This window comes from Diadema antillarum, unplaced genomic scaffold (assembly GCF_040938485.1).
Source record: "Diadema antillarum isolate AM-2024a unplaced genomic scaffold, OU_Dant_1.0 seq00000113_RagTag, whole genome shotgun sequence".
NCBI classification, from domain to species: Eukaryota; Metazoa; Echinodermata; class Echinoidea; order Diadematoida; family Diadematidae; genus Diadema; species Diadema antillarum.
The window spans coordinates 108,221-128,411 of record NW_027271197.1 but is presented as its reverse complement, the minus strand read 5'-3'; the positions used below and the strand labels follow the sequence as shown (position 1 = coordinate 128,411).

The 20,191-nt window shown below is 39.3% G+C and overlaps 2 protein-coding genes across 2 annotated transcripts in view; one reads left to right on the top strand and one right to left on the bottom strand.

The window, feature by feature from the left end:
* The window catches only part of LOC139727050 (sodium- and chloride-dependent betaine transporter-like), a 47,772-nt gene extending 38,507 nt beyond the window's left edge, over positions 1-9,265 (top strand). The window contains exons 10-13 of the mRNA XM_071638031.1: positions 1,229-1,331; positions 4,826-4,929; positions 5,699-5,872; positions 9,158-9,265. Coding sequence (XP_071494132.1) covers positions 1,229-1,331; positions 4,826-4,929; positions 5,699-5,872; positions 9,158-9,265 — 489 coding nt within the window. The remainder of the gene's footprint in view (positions 1-1,228; positions 1,332-4,825; positions 4,930-5,698; positions 5,873-9,157) is intronic.
* An 8,195-nt stretch (positions 9,266-17,460) lies between these two features.
* LOC139727049 (histamine H2 receptor-like) lies at positions 17,461-18,660 on the bottom strand. The gene has a single exon (XM_071638030.1). It carries the CDS (start codon positions 18,658-18,660, stop codon positions 17,461-17,463), a length of 1,200 nt encoding a protein of 399 aa, XP_071494131.1.
* Between the last annotated feature and the right edge of the window lie 1,531 nt (positions 18,661-20,191).

Below are 20,191 nucleotides of genomic sequence, written 5' to 3'. Positions count from 1 at the left end.
ATGATGATGATGATAAGATGTTTAGGAAAGGACATAATGAGAGCAATAGTGACAGTGAAGGGAACAAAAACCATGAGTGATCATGGAAATAAAAAGGAGAGAATGATGAGGGGGGTCGTGAGTTAAAACAACAAAAACAGAGATTCTGAAGGGAAATAAAAGAAATCAAGACAGTAAGTGAGAGTGGAAAAAAAAATCCTGAAGTACTTCCTGAAGTACATCCTGAAGTATTTCACAATCAATCCACCCTTAATTGTTCTCAATCTTCCATATTTTACAATGGCCCTATCCTTTGGAATACTCTTCTCCCACCAATCAAGAGCAGTCAGACTTTAAAGGGATCGCATAGATTTGGTTGAGACCTAACTTCAGGTTTCTAACATTTTGGTGAGATAATGAGAAACCCTTATGAGATATGAAAGAGCATGTAATTCCATAAGGAATTCAACGTTTGTTTGATGAAAGTTAGGTTTGAAATGGCTGAGACATATCCAAAACAGAGCTATCCTAATAAAATGTGGGACCCACCTTTTATTACAATCGCTTTGTTTTACTTTGTTATTGGATGTTTCAGCCATTCCAAACCCGACTTTCATCAAATTAACTTTGAATTCCTCTTAAAATGGTATGCTCTGTACTATCTTATAAGTGTTTTCTTGGTGTCTCGCAAAAAAAAAGTTAAAAGCCCAATTCTCATCTCCACCAATACTGTACCATCTTTTTAAGTAAATTTAAAAGGCTGTTTTAAAAAACAATCCAAAATTTTTTGAGATAAAATGTGCCTGAAATTACATGTACGTGTGCAATATTTTCTCCTCTGTCTCTTCTTTTCTCTCTCCATTACATCTTCCACCTTTGTTTGATCATTTGAGTTTTGTTTGATTATTGCTCCATTGAAATATTATAGTGATTGTGGGGGATCATTTCCAACAAGCTTCGTGAGGGCTTTTTTGTGATCCCTCCATTTGAAATTTGTACATTGTAGCAAAACAATCGCATTTCAAATATTTGTTAAATGTTGTTATGTTTTGCAGTGAAAATGAATGAATGAATAAATAAATAAATGAATAAATAAATGAATGAATGAAAGAATAAATAGATAAATAAATGAATAAATAAATACATGAATAAATGACTGAATGAATGAATGAATGAATGAATGAATGAATGAATGAATGAATGAATGAATTTACTTTAAATTAAATCAACAACAATCTCTTTTTCGCAGGGCGGAATGTACATTTTCCAGCTGTTCGACTACTACGCCGCCAGCGGCTTTGTGCTTCTATGGTTTGCTTTCTTTGAAAGTAGCGTCATAGGTTGGGTGTACGGTAAGTCCGTTATAAATATGACCCGCCATGATAGTGATACTGTGCATTCCCGTTATGACCAACTCGGTTATAATAACATTCTCGTTACAGTGAAGTCAAAATTCAGGTCTCAAAATTATCATCTATATATCCTTATACATTTTGCTGTTCGACTATAACCAAATTTCGATAATTTACTTAAGAAAACCGCTGGTCCGGAGGATTTCGTTATGACGGGAGTGCATTTCAAGAGGAGCCTGGAGTTGGAAGCAACTGAGCCTGGAAAATCGCGTTTGAAATCAGATAATCAAATTAGGTTAAAAGAGACGAGTTCGTGTTTTCGGCTTGACAATGTAAACTAAGGTTTTTGTACCATAGGCTATAGTGTCGACGGAAAGGAAAAACTAATTGCGTCGTACCATGGAAGTTTTCCTGGTTATACATGTTTGTTATTCCGAAGGTTCGTAAATCCGAAACATGAAATAAGGTTCGCTATCCCGAAGGTTCGTTAATCCGAAAATGAAAAAAAAAAGGGGGGGGGTTCGTTACTCTGAACGTATTCGTTATAATCTTTAAAAAAAAATAGGTTCGTTAATACGAACGTTTTATCATTTTAGATTGACAAATCGTATTTCATCTTCAGATTATCGAACATTAAGATGTGACCCGTCATGATGCTTCGATGCACATATTCTGTGATGGACATTCTATTCTTGGCAGGCCTGCGCAAGTCGCTTTTTTCGAATGTACCCCGGTGAGCATCAAATAAAGATGGTTTCCATCATTAACAGTCAGCTTTCTCTCCCATGCACGCAAATTGGTCTTTAGAATGATGCAACCTCACAAACAAAGCCATGAACGCGCCGTAACCTTGGCCATCCATGGATGCAAAGACGCGTAGCCACAAAGCAGTAAAAATGGGTAGATTCTGCGATCAGATGTCAGAAAATTTGCCCACACATTGAAATACGGCTCCCTTTTTGTAAAAGAAGATACAAGGTTAACAGGAAAGTCACGCTTTTATGCGTTTGTTCGGGGTTTTGTTCCGTATTTTGCTGCGAGGCAGTTGTTGATGGTAGGTATGTTTGTTTGTTTGTTTGTCTGTCTGTCTGTTTGTTATCAAATACGTAGTATTTATGAAACATTTTTGCACTTGATCTAATAACGTTTTCCCCCATTTTATTAAGAGTTATAGCGAGGTACAATATCATCCTATTAGTGGCAGAGAAATAGCTCTGAAAATGATTAGGAGGTGTCGATCAAAAAGGAGTTAATTTGCCTGGAATTAGAACTTGGATACACAGTACCAAAATATCAAATCACTCTTTATCTAGGAAGGCCTGTAAACCTCGTCTAAAAGTCACCAGGTGTTTGAATAAACTTGACAAAATCTAAAGGAAAGTAATGTCATTCCAAGTGAAAAACATGGGTCTACAGGTGTCAGATTTAACTTTAAACAAGACCGATGGTAACTTCATGAAAACTTAGGAAGCGGATTTGGATGCGTTTGGGAGGGTTTGAGATTGTTTGGGAGATAGGTAAAAATGGTGACCATGATTATGCCTCTCTGTAGATAAACAACATAGCAATCAAAATGAAAATAGCAACTGGCGTTACCAACACCATGTCATGATTTGATTGGCTGTAAATCGTTACTTTTCAACATTTGACTACTGTGACACATTGTATGGTGTAGCAAGCACTTCACTGTTGATTGCCTAAACTTAACGGCTATTATACCTGGTCATGAAGCGAAGGGAAAAACAGACAAATATATTCTCTTTGGTTATTCAAATTTTTCACTGCTGTGACACATTGTATGGTGTAGCAAACACATCACTGTTGATCGCCCAAACTTGACGGCAATGATTATTCCAGTAGATTTACTGGCCATGAAGCGAAGGAAAATACAGACAAACAAACAAACATAGCGATGAGGACTCAAGCTCATGAAATATGTTTAACGTATTTTTTGTTGTTGTTTTATACATATTTCTTTTTTCCATACTAATGAATCCAAAAGGTTATGAAAACTTGTGCATGAACTTTGCATCAAAATCTGCTCGAAAACCTTGGTTTGAGGATTATACAGAAACCAATACCTGTAAATAGAACTAGCCTGCATACCAAATGGTGATTACAATGCGTCCATCTTACCAATCTTATTCTTCATATTACTTGACAGTTAGATATACAGATAATATATATTTGCTTCATACTTCAATTTCAGTGTGCTGTCACCGCTATATGAGGCAAAGGAATTGGGTTAAAATATGTTGATATCACAGATGTAAGGCAGACATTAATGAGCTCTTCTAAAACCAGACATTACTAGCATTCTTTAAAAAGGGGGTGGAACCAAGACATAATTCTATACTTATCTAGAATCTATTTGCTTTGAATGCGTATTGACTTTTCGCATATCATACAGTGCTTTGAGCAGAAGATCAAGGTCGTTTCCAACATCTCACGAGTCACCCTGTGGCAGCAGCCAATTGTTATGGGCCTCTCATCAGGAACAGAAGTCACATGACTAACAGAGTGCAGAAATGTTGTCATTTCATATGTGGAAATGTAACGCCCTCCTTCTCCCCCCCCCCCCCCCCCCCCCCCCGGGGGGAAAAAATAAAAGGATTGCAACACAACCCAGATATTTGATGGAAATGTTTATATGTGTAACTGTTTGAGCAATTAAGCAAAGTCGATATCCTGGCAACTTTAGCAGAAATTGATTAGGGCTGTCACGAAAGGAGTTAAAATAGTGAACAAACACGCACCACTTATATCATTGTATACGCGCGTATGTGTTTCGTTCCATATCTTTTTGAAAAATGAATTGGACCTACGTGTATGGCTTAGTGTATTGATGTTATGTACTACATAGTCCGTTTTGTTTATAAGAATGATACGCTCTATATTCATATGCACGTAAATAACATTAATTTTATGAGTGTATGAATATGAATGGTGTATGGACGCATCATGCTATGTTTGTGTGTGTGTGTCTGTTGTGATCCTATTTTTGCGTAAATATGGAATGCATCGTTTGAATTTAACCGTTTCTTTTAGGATGTGGCGATGTGAAATTGACATTTTACGTCTTTCATCTTTACCTTTCATTTCCAAAGATGAGCTCGTTATAATGACGAAAGGACAAAATATGTGCTTTCCATTATCAGCAGTCATTTTACAGTATAGAGATGAGTCTCAAATATTAAGACATACATACACACACACACACACACACACACACACACACACACACACACACACACACACACACACAAACACACACACACACAAACACACAAACACATACATAATATATATATATTTATATATATATATGTATATATGGATACATTCATATGATATGACGAGTAAACGTTTACAATTATCGTATTACCAAGATTATGACAAGTGAAGTGGAAAGAAATGTGATCGTCAATGTCTTGGATAGTTGAGATAAAAACGACTATGTGGATAGTTTTATTTTGTTTTATCTTTCCTCCCAGGGGCGAAGAATTTTGTACATGACGTCGTGAAAATGTCCGGTATGAAGTGGATGTCACCGTACCTCATAGCTAATTGGATTTTTATCACACCGGCATTCACAGGTGTAAGTAATTTGTCTTTCCTTTTTTTCTGTTGTCAGTCATGAACACAAAACTCATACAATCTGTTAATCACTGCAGACGCCATGGAAGCATATTCACAACACGTACACAGCAGAGATCTGAAATTTCTTGATAGAATCATGGACCTAATAAAATGGACCACAGCCCCGGTCCCATCACATTTTAAAGGGATGGTATAGTACTGGTTGAGGTGAGGATTAGACATCACGGTCCGGATACATGGAACACTCTTCCTGAGGAGTTGAAACAGTGTGCCTCCTTGTTTTCATTCAAAGCAAAATTAAGGAAGCATATTTTATTACAGTATACTTCAAATACACTGACACTCTTTGGAAGATTATGGCAATGTTACACTCATAATCATGATGGTAACAATAACTAATCATTGCTACTTTTATTCTATAATAACTGGTATTATCAATAATTTTATGAATATTTTGCTGCATCATTGTAATTGTTATTATCATTACTGTGTAAATATCTTCACAATCATTACTGCTATTACTTTTTCAAATGTTCTCTTTGCCAAGTAGGCCTACAAGTAGGCCAACCTATTTGCCACACAAAGGCAAAGAGATACTTCCGGTGTAAAACATACAAGTCATGTCGAGGGACATAAGACATGGGTGCCACCCAGGAATACCTGTTTCAGAAACGGCTTCACTCTCCATTAACGATTAAACCGCAGTGACATCCACTCCCAATTACTTGCCACATGTCATCACTGACGCTTTTATGGTTTTCTTACAGGCCATCTTCATTTACAGCTTGGCGCAATACACCCCTCTGAAGTACGAAGGGGACTACGTGTACCCCGATTGGGGGTACGTGCTGGGGTGGACTCTCGCCCTCATGCCGATGATTAACATCCCTCTTTTCTTTGTCTACACCCTCGTCTTCTGTGGAGAGGGCTCGCTGAAGCAGGTGCGTTTAAAGCTTTTTTGTTTTGTTTGTATCATATCCATCTGAGAATATGGCTGGATAGCCCATGTTCAGCTGCAATAGCTGGTCTTCCATGCGGTCCAATTGGATGTTAGAGGCGCGACCACTTCACGGGGTTAAACACCCTGCTCTTTGCGATGAATGAATAAAGCGGAATCTTTTATACGTGCATGGTTTGAGACTCTCTCACACACGGGACCTCGGTCCATTCTATGTCCTACAGAGTGTTTTGCCTCTCCTGCACTAGAGGGGACGGTATTATTGCACATAACATACTGACATGACTGACATAGCTCAGTGGGACTCGTGAATCGAACCCTGGTCCTGTGGTCCTTTGGATTGTGAGGCAGACGCGCCTTACCGACTGAGCTAAAACTCATTGACGTGGATACCATTACGCTGAGTGCTGTATAGATCTCATACTAAACACACGTCATTCCTCCAAATCGATGAAGTTCATCGACTACTCAATGAAAACATGATGTTTTGGGTTTTCAGACAAAAATACTTGAAATGGCACACTCCTCATCGCTAGTGTGGTATTCATTTCCTTGTTTGGTTTGGTATGTTAGAGTTTCGGGGGGCGGTTACTCCTTTATGTTTATCCCGCGTTTCACACACATTGTTGGCTTTTATATAACCTTGATGTATCATTCTATCAATTTCAATCAACGTGAGCTGGAAAGCTAGGGCAAACGGAATTGAGATCACTTGCCGCGTTCAGGATATGGACCGACCAAACCCAAAATGGGCTTTAGAATCTCTGCAATCTGATTGGACAATTTGTTGTCATGCATTGATTTTTAAAGATCTACACTGAATAAAATCCGAACGCATGGCTTAAGTCTTGTATGTAGTGTAGTAGATGTACGGGACGCATGATGGGGGGAAATGGTTTATTTCATGCATTTACGGGCCCATTTTATAACACAAATGATGCACAGGCCTATTTCGTGGATCTGTGAGATTGGATGCTGCAGCGCTCGTTTTACTTTGGAACAGTCTAAAACCCACTCGCTGCGCTCGTGGGTTTAAACAGTTCCAAAGTTAAACTCGCGTATGCAATTCTCACCGATTCACTCTGTCCTGTGCATCATTTGTATATTGTATAGATATGCATACAAGATTGTAAACTGATCTGTTGGATTTGATGAAGGTCTCCCATGTCTGTGCTCTAAACTCTCGTCAATATTCTAATACGAGAAAGCTTGATAACTGATTCTAATTTTACGGACGCTGCTTTCAGATGCTTTAACCTAAGTATAGGCCGGGCTATTTAGGTAGATGATAGAGCCGTGGGGGGGGGGGGGGGGGGGGGAGTCCCAGGCCCCCCTCCAGATCTCGACCGTCCACCGCGCGATCGCGACGAAAATTAGCACATTCCCTGTGTGACGTAATCTAAAAGACAGTAAAATTAATTTCAAAAGAAATATATCATTTATGATAATAATATTATGCTAATTTATACATACTGATGCATAACATCAGATAGTTTGCTATATATCACTAAATGAAGGTAAAAACAGGCACATTTTTGTGTAGATATTCTTTTTAGTGTTCTTAGCTAATGCAGATGCAAAAAAAATTGTGCTATCAGAAAAATATCCTTAGTATTTTCTTGTGTTTTTTGAAGTTCTTATGTATTTCCTTGTTTTTTCTACTTTTTATTATTCATTGTTTTTTTCGATGAAATTTCTCCGGGACATTGTTCCGAATGTTAAAGTATGTTATCAATTGATTTTAATCGATAAATCCCCAAAATAATCATGTTTTTATTAAATTTGACTGTAAGCACAGTTTGCCTTGAAAGTGTACAAGAATTCACGTTTTTGAGCAATTTTTCGTCTGACTTCATGTACATATTTATGCGTAACTTCGGAACCGCGTGCCCGGACGTCGCAAATTTGGTGTCAAAAGATGCGGGAGACTTGAAAAAAAAAAGTCATCGTGGTGAAAGCTTTTTGCGTCAGCGATACAGCGAGTGGAATGTCGGGGGAGGGGGAGGGGGCCCTCAGAAGCAATTTGCGATTCCTTCACCATATAAAATACCTTGCTTGCAGCTTTTGAGAGTCTCTTTTCAAACCCTGTCTGAGGCTGAACAAATTTGCATGCTTTAGATAATGCTATATGTAGGACAAGGACAAGCTGTCTGCTTCTGGATATTTTTTTTTCTCAGAATACGAATAGAGTATGAATACATCACACGGAATTTCTTTTCCTACCGCAAATAGAAAATCTTGTATAAGATGCATACTGTATGCAATGAGAGCCTATTTTGAGATATTCGAACTTAATACAATAGGCCTTTTATCGTCCTTATACGTTCTATAAGTATACTATATAAAATGATGCACACGACAGAACGGATCGGTGAGAATTGGATGCGCGAGTTTAACTTTGGAACGTTACTGTTTAAACCCATGAGCGCAGGGAGTGGGTTTTAGACTGTTCCGAAGTTAAATGAGAGCATCCAATTCTCATTGATCCACGAAATAGGCTTGTGCATCATTCATGTTATGAAATGGGCTCGTATAACCTTTTTTCAACCCTTTTCCCATCATGCGTCCGGTACAATATGGCTTGAGCCATGCGTTTCGGTTTCACCGAACGCATGGCTCAGTGTAGATCAGTAAAAATCAATGAATAGCAATGAAACAACCTGGTTACAGATATTCTAAGCCCATTTTATGAAAATTGTTATACCATATCATGATAATTTTTCTTATGAGTAAGCTGTTGTTTCATTATTTCATTCTCCGGTCCAGACTCAGTTCGTTGATAAGATTATACTTTCCTGAACTATAAAACAATATTTGAAGTAAACTGTGAACTGGTTTGTTAATGGTCATTGGGAGATTGATAAATCCGCTGTTCATTTTCTATAACCAAACATGCCGAGAAAGAGTTGTAAGCCTATACGGCCACCAAATATCCATCTTGTTTTCAAAACACGAGACAGATATGGAATTTGATTTTCTTCAATTTATCTCCCTCTGTACGAATGAAATTTGTAAGATAGCAGTTGCTGATCAATATATTAACAAACATGTCGGAAAAAAGGGAACCACGAGACTCGAACCTGTCGTCTACTGCTTTCCGGGCACGACGCTATCACCAGGCTATCCCTGGTTGCCGGAAGTAGCACAATTAACTTTGAACAAATACCCTAGCTCCAAAATTCCGACATTGTGATAAGCAGTCAGGCGGACAAGGCATGTAACAAACAATAAGAGCTTTTCTTTTTCTCATTCATTTCTCCCTCTACAGCGTTGGGTGGCGCTCACCACTTCAAATATCCCCGAATTCTACTTCGATGACGAAGAAGGCGACATGGAAAAGAAGAACATCGGGTATACCGCTGTAGAGATGCGGTAACTTTGCGGTTACCGAAATTTAGTCTTTCAAAAATCCCGTTCTAAATAGAATCTTGCTTATAGCCTGATCTTCCTATATTTTTCAATATTGCAGCGAAATTGAAGTTTGATTTTTATAGTGTAGCGGTTTGGGGAAATTGGTTTTGTATTGTCATGTTAACTCACTGGGTGTATATTTTTTTTTTTTTTTTTTTTTTTTTTTACGAACTGAATTGTTGAAAGAAACTTTGATACATATATGTCTGAATTTGTTGCATTCAAGAAATTCACAACTTGTCATGCTGGTATAATAGTGATTCTAGGAAACGTATAGTGTGCAAAATCTTCGAGGAACATACGTGTTTTCACAGCCGTGTTCCCTTGAAATTATTTGGTACACCGAGGTTTAATGTATGTTTCTATTCCGTGCTCTTTCAGCATAAAACATATATGCTGATACTTGTGTCTGTGGCATAATGCAATCTTTGTACCCGCAGTCAATATGAAGGGAAAAGGTAAATGTATCTGATAGATACAAGCTAACTTCCTCTTATTTTTGATACAACATTCTTTCAAGTTTAACTTTAAGCTGCAGGTGACGACGTCAGTCATTCGTTATTTGATTTGACTTTAGATTTGATTTGATTGACTTATTTCTGCATTATTATTGTACATGTACACACTGCTGGAAGATTAGATATAGAAACATCCGGCCCGCACGTGAAAAAGTTTTGTTTTTAATCTGTCTGATGCAAGTTCACATGCAGGGCTAAAATGAACACAGAGTAATGTAGGAGATCTATAAAACTCGTTAGACTATAATTCATTGTTAGAAAGATGTTAACTGTGGGCACCGAAATAGTGGTTATGTTAGAAGGTTGCCTCTTCTGCGGACAAATCAAGGGCAATTGTCTTTGAAATTGACGCTGTCGCGCTAACTACTACACTGCGATAATGATTCACTTGTGTTAATAGATGCCGCTTTCATTAATGAAAGCCAATTTCTCCCATCGTGCTTCTTGATTGATGTGGATGAACCTTAACTTGCCTGACAAGTCTTGTTTTGCTTCCCCATTAACCTAAGACTACCTCACCAGCAATAATTTGAATATGTGTTCGTAGGGTAGGAATAATCCCGTAATCATCAGAGTGTCTTTGCTCAAGGCCACATCCATGTCCAACAAAAGCGTCGTCGTATAGTACGGTGACCGGAATTAAGGTGACTTGCCGCAGGTCACCCATAGGCGCCTCCTTCAGGACGAAAGGACCGGCAGGCAAAAAGGCAACCTTCTTTTAAACTCGCTTCACAGGTGCCTTGTTTAGGACGATAAGGCAAAGAGATGACTTGCTTAGGATTCTCCTACGTACCTTATCATTAAAGAACGAGGAGGTAAGGAGGGAAAAAGGCAGTTTTGGAAACTTCCAGGACGGGTAGGCGTGAGGACAATGCGCCTAATTGATTCCTATAAACCGATTTGCCAATTCATCGCTTCTGTCTTCCATTTTCTATGGTCATTATAAATCAAGCATTCAGTCGGCTCAAAAGAAAAAAATGTCACGGAGAAAATTCGAAAGAGCTTTTCGCCGTATAGTTTGCATTATTCTGTGTACTCTAAGTGTTAAATATCCTTCAGCGTGTAAGGATGGATATTACAATGTATAATAGGCAATCTGTCATGATATCATGGAGCTAGGTTGTAGCTCCATGGTCAGATAGATGAAAACTCAGTTTATCCGTATAAAAACAACGGCGGAAGGTAATCCCCATTTTGAATGTGTATACCACCTGCAATTTCCTTGATGTCCTGTAGATATTACTCAGTTTTTATATTTTTTTTTAGCTTGAAGTTAAAGCGTGCGTCCGAGGAAGTAGCTCACAAAGGCCGAGAAGACATTAAAAAAATGCTGGGATACGTCACCAGCGTCCTGTTTCCCAGGGTAGAGCGGCCAATGACCAACGTGAGCGTTGGTGACTGCGTTGACACGTAATGAACTTCCACTCGAACCAAACTGAAAGTCTTCCTTTAAAGGGACTGTAACTTCACATAGTTGTGATTCACACACACACACCCACACACACACACACACACACACACACACACACACACACACACACACACAAAATATGTCTTCAAGGCAGATATCCCTTGGTACAAGGTTGTCTTAAACTGATAATGTCTGTGCAATGTCTGAATGACTGTGTACGTATCACTAGAGGAATATCATTAAAGAGGTTCCTATCATTCGGATGATTAAAAAAGAAGTATTTCAATTTCTGGGTGTACTTTGTTCTGTCTCTGACGTAAAGGTGGAGAAATTTTTTTTTTTCAGATAAAGAAACTTTAGCTATACGTTTCCATTTTATCATGTGCAATGAAAATGGAAATATGTATAGGAATGTGATTTAATAATATAGTTTATAATAGAATAATATCCCAGAATGATACTAATGGTGTAGAGAATACACATTCATAGATTTTAAACCAAGTTTTCAGGAACACCCTGAAAGCCGTCTTTAGGCATGTACGCACTCACGCACACATAATTACATATAAACATACATATTTATATTTAGTGTTTAATGTATATAATATATATATATATATATATATATATATATATATGAAATATATAAATTACATATAATGAAAAAACAAACAAAGGGGAAACTGACCAGAAACGAATGATAAATAGTGAAAACTTTGAGCACGTCTTCAGGCATGTATTTTTATACGCACACACGCACACATAGAGTCATTATCACATATAATACACACTTACATATTTATATTTAGTGTTTATATAATATTATATGTTTATATATATATATATATATATATATATATATATATATATATATATATATATATATATATATATATAAATCAGTAGAGCACCAGTCTAGCAATCCGGAGGTCTCGGATTCGTATACCGATGGAAACCCATTTTCTTTCCTCAGTTTTCACTGGAGAGATACTACAGCTGAACTGCATGACGAAGAACCCTCTTCCGCCTACCATGGTTTGGAAATACAAAAGCTCACATAATGTAGGAGTATATTCAGACGATCAGTCTACAAATATTGCAGCATGCATGAAAAATGTGCGCACATGAAAAAAAAAGAAACGGAAATCGCCTTGGAGTTCTGTTTCCATCAGCATGAAACTTTTACTAGCAGGAGACAGTGTACCACAGAAGGTCACGATTGCCGAGAAGAATAATTTATCCCTAACTGGAGGAGTTTTTGATGACATTTTTGTTTTAATTCTACATGAAGAGTACATTAGCAGTCGGTGCTGGGAGGATTGAGGCAGCTTCGAATCATGAATAATTTGAGAGGAGGATAACGAAAGAACCGTGCGGATTTATACGATACCTCGCCTGTCTTTCTCTTCCTTCCTCTCGCTCGTGGACAATGTACACGCACATACACACACACACACACACACACACACACACACACACATACAGGGGCGGATCCAGGGATTACGCAAAGAGGGCGCAAAGCAATTTATATTTCTGGTGCCACTTCCTGGTTTCAATCAGCTGACAAGCAAAAACGCAAATTTTTCTCGTTTTCTCGTGCCACTTCCGGGTTTAATCAGCTGACAAGCAAAAAAAAAATTTAAAAAAAATAAAATAAAATAAAAAAGGCTTGAGCGCAATTTTCCGGTGCCACTACAATTGGCTGATAAGGGAGATGTCTCTCCGCCCAGAGAGAGTTTTGTTTTTGTTTTTTTTGTATCAGTAATATTTATGTTGGTCATCGTGCGATTTCATGCATTTATTTTTTTTTTAAAGTCTTCGCAGCAGAATTTGTGTTGTTATGAATCTTTTCCTCGGGCCGGCCATCTTTTCAAGCTATGCTTACAATGGCGGCCCTCTGCATAATCGCTTCTTAACCACAATTGTTGTTGTAATCCCCGCTGCATAGACATGCATACTGCATGTTATCATTAATTTCCTCTTATATTGTTGTTTATGCAAGTCAAACGACTCTGTTTTGAATTTACTTTGTATATTTCCCACATGTTCATGATTATGTACCTTATGTATATTGATTTGCAGAAAATAAAGTAACTATTAAACAAATCTATTAAACAAAAAAAAAATATATATATATATATATTCCAAACGCTAAATTTAAGAGGCGCGCGCGCCGCTACTCCCCCCCCCCTTCCGCCACTGCACACACACACACACACACACACACACACACGCACACAATCACACACACAAACAAACATAATACATCAATCAGCACTTCCGTGCACTCATTTTTCAATCCCATCGAATTTGTCATATCAGTGATTGTGCCGTGACTTGTACATGTATTTCTTTCATCCAATTTAATGTGTTAACATTCCGCTTTGCAAATCCACAATCAAAATATATCAAACTGGCCTATGGTTCTGCTAATCTACCAAATATAACGACAGATATGTTTTAAAAAGTGAAAAAAAAAGAAAGATATATTGATAAAATGTAAATACCGGAAATTGATATGACCACCAACCTCAATTACAGCAATGAATGTTAGATTTCTACAAGGAAAAATCGAGGTGCTTTATTTCGTAGATTTCTAGGCTTATAGCATAAAAATGAGTCAATAGAAATAATGGTGAGGATCTGTACAAATCTTTATATAATTCCCAAGCCTTGGCTAAGTATACTGTTAGAAATAAAAACCTTTTCCAAAACAATCTTATGTCAGAAACTTTCGCCATATTGTGTGAAGTAAACAGAACTTCAAGCCGATAAAGTTTAAACACAAATCAAACTCTCGTCATACTTGCGAGGTCCTGGAAAACCCACCTACTAATATAGAATACCATCATATCATTACACATCGATCAAGTAGTAATTCAAGTGTAAAAAAGATGAATGACACTGATAGAATCTTAGATTATATATTTTCGTCGTAGTGCAGCCGACAGAGGGATGTCGGATATCCTACACCACAACATTCTTCAATCTACTCCTTCCTGTAGGGCCCCGTTCACATTATTCAATAAGGACCGCCATTAGAGCCACTTTTACACCTTTTTCGAGAGCGACTATGACTCTACGGACTTATGCAGTGAAAATATATGTTGACTAGTGTTAATTCATGATACCGTCGACATCACGTATGTTGTAAAACGAATTATGTATATATATTATGTGCCATATAGATTTTCTAATAAATTTTCCATCATTTTTCATTAGAATACTTAGGTGTACTCCCACAAAGACAAAAAAAAATCTAAACCAATATTTTGCAACACAAGTCAACATAGATTTATATTACATAGTTCCTTAAAATGGATGGTATAGTTTTGGTTGGGATGGGGAATTATCGGTTTTGAAATGGCTGAGATATCTAAAAACAAAATAAAACAAGGTGACCCTAATGAAAGGTGGGTGCCACCCGTTTTATGAGGACCCATTTCAAATGTCTTTGTTTTAGGATATTTCGGCCATTTCTCAACCAATTTGCATAAACAAACTTTGAGTCCGTTGAATTCCTCTTAGAAGATATTTTTCATTGTCTCCATCTGAACCAAAGCTATGCCATCCCTTTAAATCACGTCATTAAAGAACGTTCTCACCAGTCAGGAATCTAATATCTAATCATTCTTGCTTGATATCGAGAGTACTCTCCATTGTACAAAATTCAATGTTCTCCTACCGCCGTTCTAAATTTACATTAAGCTCAAGCTGTAAGATATCTTCCTGACAAAATGAGCAAAATATGCTTGCCATCTGTAGGACTTTACAATATTAACATTCAAGAAAACGCGGAATACACGTCTACGATATTGTTACATCGCAATATCCATCTGTATAGTGCACTTCCGCTATAACCAAGTACTCATGAATGGCGGGGTTTTTTTTTCTTCTTCTTCTTCTTCTTCTTCTTCTTTTTCGTTACATCGACATTTCGTTGAAGCCAAATTGTATAATGTATAAAGATAATTATAAATGGTGATTTGGGGACCTGAATTTCAATTTCGTTGTACAAAAAATTTCGCTTTAACCATGTTCGTTTACAGGGAGTGCACTGTACAGGCATGTATAATCCATAAAGGCACAATAAAGACAAATGTAACATTCTCCAATTCATCTAAGAAACGTACAAAGAAAGAAATCAAACAAAATAAATGAAAAAAATATCAAAATAATGTGCTTCATCTAACTACAATGTACGTGTGACACCAGATAGAAATGTGATTAAACCTCCCACAGTTCAAGCAGGTGATGCTATTCTTAAGATATTATGACCCACGCGTGACATTTACAAAGCATTCGACATCGCCATAACCACGCGATAACCATTTAGGACACCGGATGAAGGTATGGACAATGGAGCATTCAACTGAATAAATTTAACTTTCCTGTGCCTCACTATCTATCTAGCTCTTTCTTTCTATTTTTTTTCATCTGTTTCCTCTTTATCTCGCTGTAAATCTCTCACACCTTGGACCCTACAGGGATCCTTGCTCACATTTAATATTCACACGCTCCGTCTCACATCCTGCCTCTTTATTCATCCGTCACCTCTCCATTCTAGAAGACTTGCACGTGTTCATTAAATCGAACGTTGATACCATCTTTCGTTTGAATGGGGCACTTTGACTCTTTCCACACGTTTGACAACCTGAAGGATTCGTATGGGTCCGCTTAAAGGCACTGCGAATCGGGACAAGGCAAAGTAATAATCCTCCATCCTTCTCTCCTAATACCCAACTCGTATACCTTCGAGTCAATTTTCTCTTCCGCATGATTATCATTCGATACAAATAGTGCCCGATATACAAAAAGATTTACAAGCACTTCATATCACCTCCCCTTCGTCAAACATGAATACAGCTTTTATCATTGTAACAGATATCGGAGAGTGCCTTTTGCTTGATATTATTTATAACCAATGAATACATGACATCCTTTTTTTCAGGCACGACATCTTATTTACTTGACATACAATTTTACATCACACCGCTTTCTTAATCAATCAAAGGCCAAAAGGTGGTAGGCCTATATCAAGCAATGTATTAATAACTCCCTAGGCCTATAGTTATAATACCGATTTTCGGTTGTAACTTGATCAACTTCAGGCGAGATCTACTGGAGATCGTGAAGACTTCCGACAGGGACCTTGACAGTTTTGATATTTCAGGGCAAAAAAACCAACAACAACAGCCCATTCTTTAAGTATATGTATATATATATATATATATATATATATATATATATATATATATATGAGGGGCATCAGTTTCTCTTGTTGACAGATTGAAGGCCCGGTAACATGGGGTTCATGGGTGGCCGGATTCATTTGGTGCCCTGGGGGTAAATACAAAAACCACGAATAGCATCAGTCAGCGAATATGTGCATCAAATCGTAGGCCTACGCTCATCGGTAACGATCGACTCCAGTCGAGATTCTTCGGCTGTGTGTGTAGGCCTACTTTAATACACAGAGATCAGCGATAAAGCTATACACAGCTCGTTACAGGGATCCTCGAATATATCCGAGCCGAGCCATGCCTTCCCACTCAGTGGTATCCCCACCCTAAATCGGGTCCTTAGAAGTCTTCGCTTGTTATATCCGACGTGACATCGTATTCTGTTTTAGATATCGCCTTTGCAAGTTGATAAATGAATGGCACGTTCCATTGCGATGCAATGTAATACAAACACCACACCCAAATCCTAAAAGCTCAACCATATTCTTACCAATCATTCCCTTACATGTATGTAATGCACTATCGTTTACAGTGAGGCAAGAAGGCAACCAAGGTTTATTTCTGCTTTGCCATTTTGTTGGTCAAGTTGATAAGATATGCATGCCCATGACATTATTACACCTTACGTTAACAACCAAGAGAGTTGGGCGTGTCGCACACGGAAAAAAAAATATCTCGGCAACCATGATTATGATATACATACTAAGCACCATAAAAAAAAAAACATTACTGAGTCAACTGGGTGCATGTGAGTGCCTCCTAAAGTATTCTATTCATTTGTACAATATGGTAGTGAAAAATGCAAAACAATCGATGTAAGAAATTATTTTTGCCACAAAACGTTACTTAAGAAAATGTGTAATTAAAAAATGTGACCGTAGAAAATTTGATCTTGGTATATAAGAAAGACAAGAAAGAGCATACACTACAAGGCAATGATAGAACATTGTTCTAGATTCCACATAGAAATGGTATTACATTCAACCCGTCAGCTTCTGTCGGATCCAGATATGGTATGTACCGATCTCTGTGGCAACCGTTCGTGGGTATTGCTCCCTACGACGCCCCGTCGACAGCACGGGGAAGATCGGTTGCAGAACAGTCGACGGCAGCCCTCCTTGAATATCTTGTACTTGAGGGCGTAGATGAAGGGGTTGATGCTCATGTTGAGGTAGGACAGGATGAGGGTAAAGTAGTACCAGCCACCTGTCAGGTCCAGCGGTCCTCCGAGCCCAAACTGGAGGAACGTGACGTGGTTGGGCATCCAACAGATGCCGTACATGATGAACACGGCCAGGAGCGTTATGGTGACGTTGCGTCGCACTGTCTCACTGGGAGCGCGCGGTCGCCTCTGCGCTACGTTTCCTCGGGGATTCCCCTGACCACACCCCGCTGTGGGCCTGCTGGTAGAGACGACATCATTTATGATGCTGGTGCTCGCTGCATCCTCTGTCTGTTCAAAGTGGATGCGAGACGGCGCGCTCGGATGCAGTGCGGCGTCCGTGCCTGGGTTCACGTGCGCGACTCGGACGCGTCTCTGTTGTAGCCTTAGCAGATATACGATCCTGGTGTAGAGGACGGCCATGATGGTGAAAGGGATGAAAAATTCCCAGGTGAAGAGCATGACCCCTACAGCGGCAACTACTACCGTTTTACCATGATTAGCGCACGTACCCGCGTTATTATAATCGAAGGCGATGGGATAATAGTAATGGAGGAGCGGCGCTACGATCCAGCTGAAGAGAATCATCACCACAGCCATGCGCTTGTTGAACCTGGTAGAGTATAGCACAGGGTAGGCCACCGCGCAGTACCGCTCAAGGGACATAGTACAAAGATTAAAGGTCGATACAACGAAGAGCATCCAGAGGAGGGTTTTGGAAACCCACATTCGGCAAATGAACTCGGCCCAGCTGCCGATGGTGGGCACATCCGGGTTAGGCAGCGTGTAGGTGAGAATGAGGATGAGCGAGGTGAGGGTGTCGACAGCGGCCTGGTTCAGGATGAGCAGGTTGGTGGTGCCGCCTTTCGACCAGGCCAACGTACTTGCGATGACCAAGCACACCAGCGCATTCCCCACAGTACCGACCACTCCGATCACGAGAAAGATGACCGTCACGACGACAGGCTGTTCGTCGAAGTTCTGTCCTCCCACAAGTGCCCCGGACACATTCTCTGTAGTAGTCATTATCACTAACCTCTCGCATTGACACACAAACAGTTGCTTACACTTCCCTTGCCAAAGTAGCAACTTTGTGCCGTGTAATACACAAAAATCCCAAAGAGTAACAATTCGTCTGGCATGTAGAGCTTATACGGAGTATCAAAATGTCACGACTCAATCAAATGTGCGTTGTTATGAAAATCAATGTCAGCTCACCGACTATCAGTCATATTTTGTAGGTATAAGGCTGCTCCAGATCACTCCAGATCGGAAAGCGCTCGTCATTCTATAGGTTTTAACGATGCCGCGGAGTACTTCGGTCAATTGGCGCTATCTGATAAAGAGATAGCGATCAATAAGTAAATGGTACCAAGATTGTCATCTGATTCTATTCAGGAAACTAGTGGCAACTTGACTCTCGGCCGTAATTGCGAGCGTCCAATGAATGAGAAATGACTGGCGCTTCCTCCTATGGTCGTAAAGATGAGTTGAAAAAAGATAGAGTGAATACTGTCGAAGCGAGCTCAGAAACTCAGCTGCCAGTAATGTTTTACAGCGTCGTGTGCCAACCTCCCGCAGACTTCCAGTGCGATGTACGCTTGTTTGAACAATACTATCTCGTCAGAACTCCTCCCGAACAGGCTTTCAAGAGGACTCACGTTTGATGCTATTAGGGATGGAATGACTGACTGACTGAAAATCGATGTGAAGTCACCGAGTCTGAAATCTCAATAAGCCGATAGCTTAGATTCTTTTCTTATATAAGACTCTGAAGTTCTTACATTGCCAGATAAGGCTTTTGTAATTTGTGTTTGCTTGATTGTAATTCATTGCTTTTTCGTTGCTGTCTGGTTATTTGAAATTGTGCGCGTTTGAGGCATCGATCATAATTCCAGTGACGTTGACCGCCGCAAGCGGTGAAATAAAACAACATTTTCGGTACAGTCATGCAATGTCGCGAATCAAGAATCGATGTGGCTAATCAGACGGGAAAAAAGCGCCGTTATTGTTCCGTCAATCGCGTGAGATGTGCTGTAGTGTGTGAGAGAGAGAGAGGGGGGGGGAGGGAGGGGAAGATAGATGTAAGAGATGATTTAATCTCCTTCACAGTCCCTCGTAATCAAGCAGCGTTGTGTCACACACATATCCACTGCCCCCAGCTTCATATCTTCATATGACATCAGCGTCCGGGTCAGTTCACCTCGCGCCACGATAATATTCAAATCTTTTGATTCGACCTCCGCTGAGGATCTGTCCGGTCAAGTCACACACAATCCTCATTAACCCACCTAGACCTTCAGAATAGGAGATATCCCCCCATTTGTGTTGTGTGAGGGGGAGTCGCTGGGATACCTCACTTGTTATTCGCTCAGAATCGTAGATAATTAGATATAGCCAATTGGAGCAGGGATGCACGGCTGTCGCCGGTGGCAGCTCGCGTTGTAAGTCGCTATCGCTGGCGTTGCGGTTGCAATAAAATTCATCAGCCAATTAAACACTCCGAGGTAAGAAAACCAGCCATTTTCCCCAGATCATCTGACGTCATTATGACGTA

Excerpts from the sequence above, each read along its gene's own strand:
- LOC139727049 (XM_071638030.1), bottom strand. The coding sequence starts at position 18,660 with ATGACTACTACAGAGAATGTGTCCGGGGCACTTGTGGGAGGACAGAAC.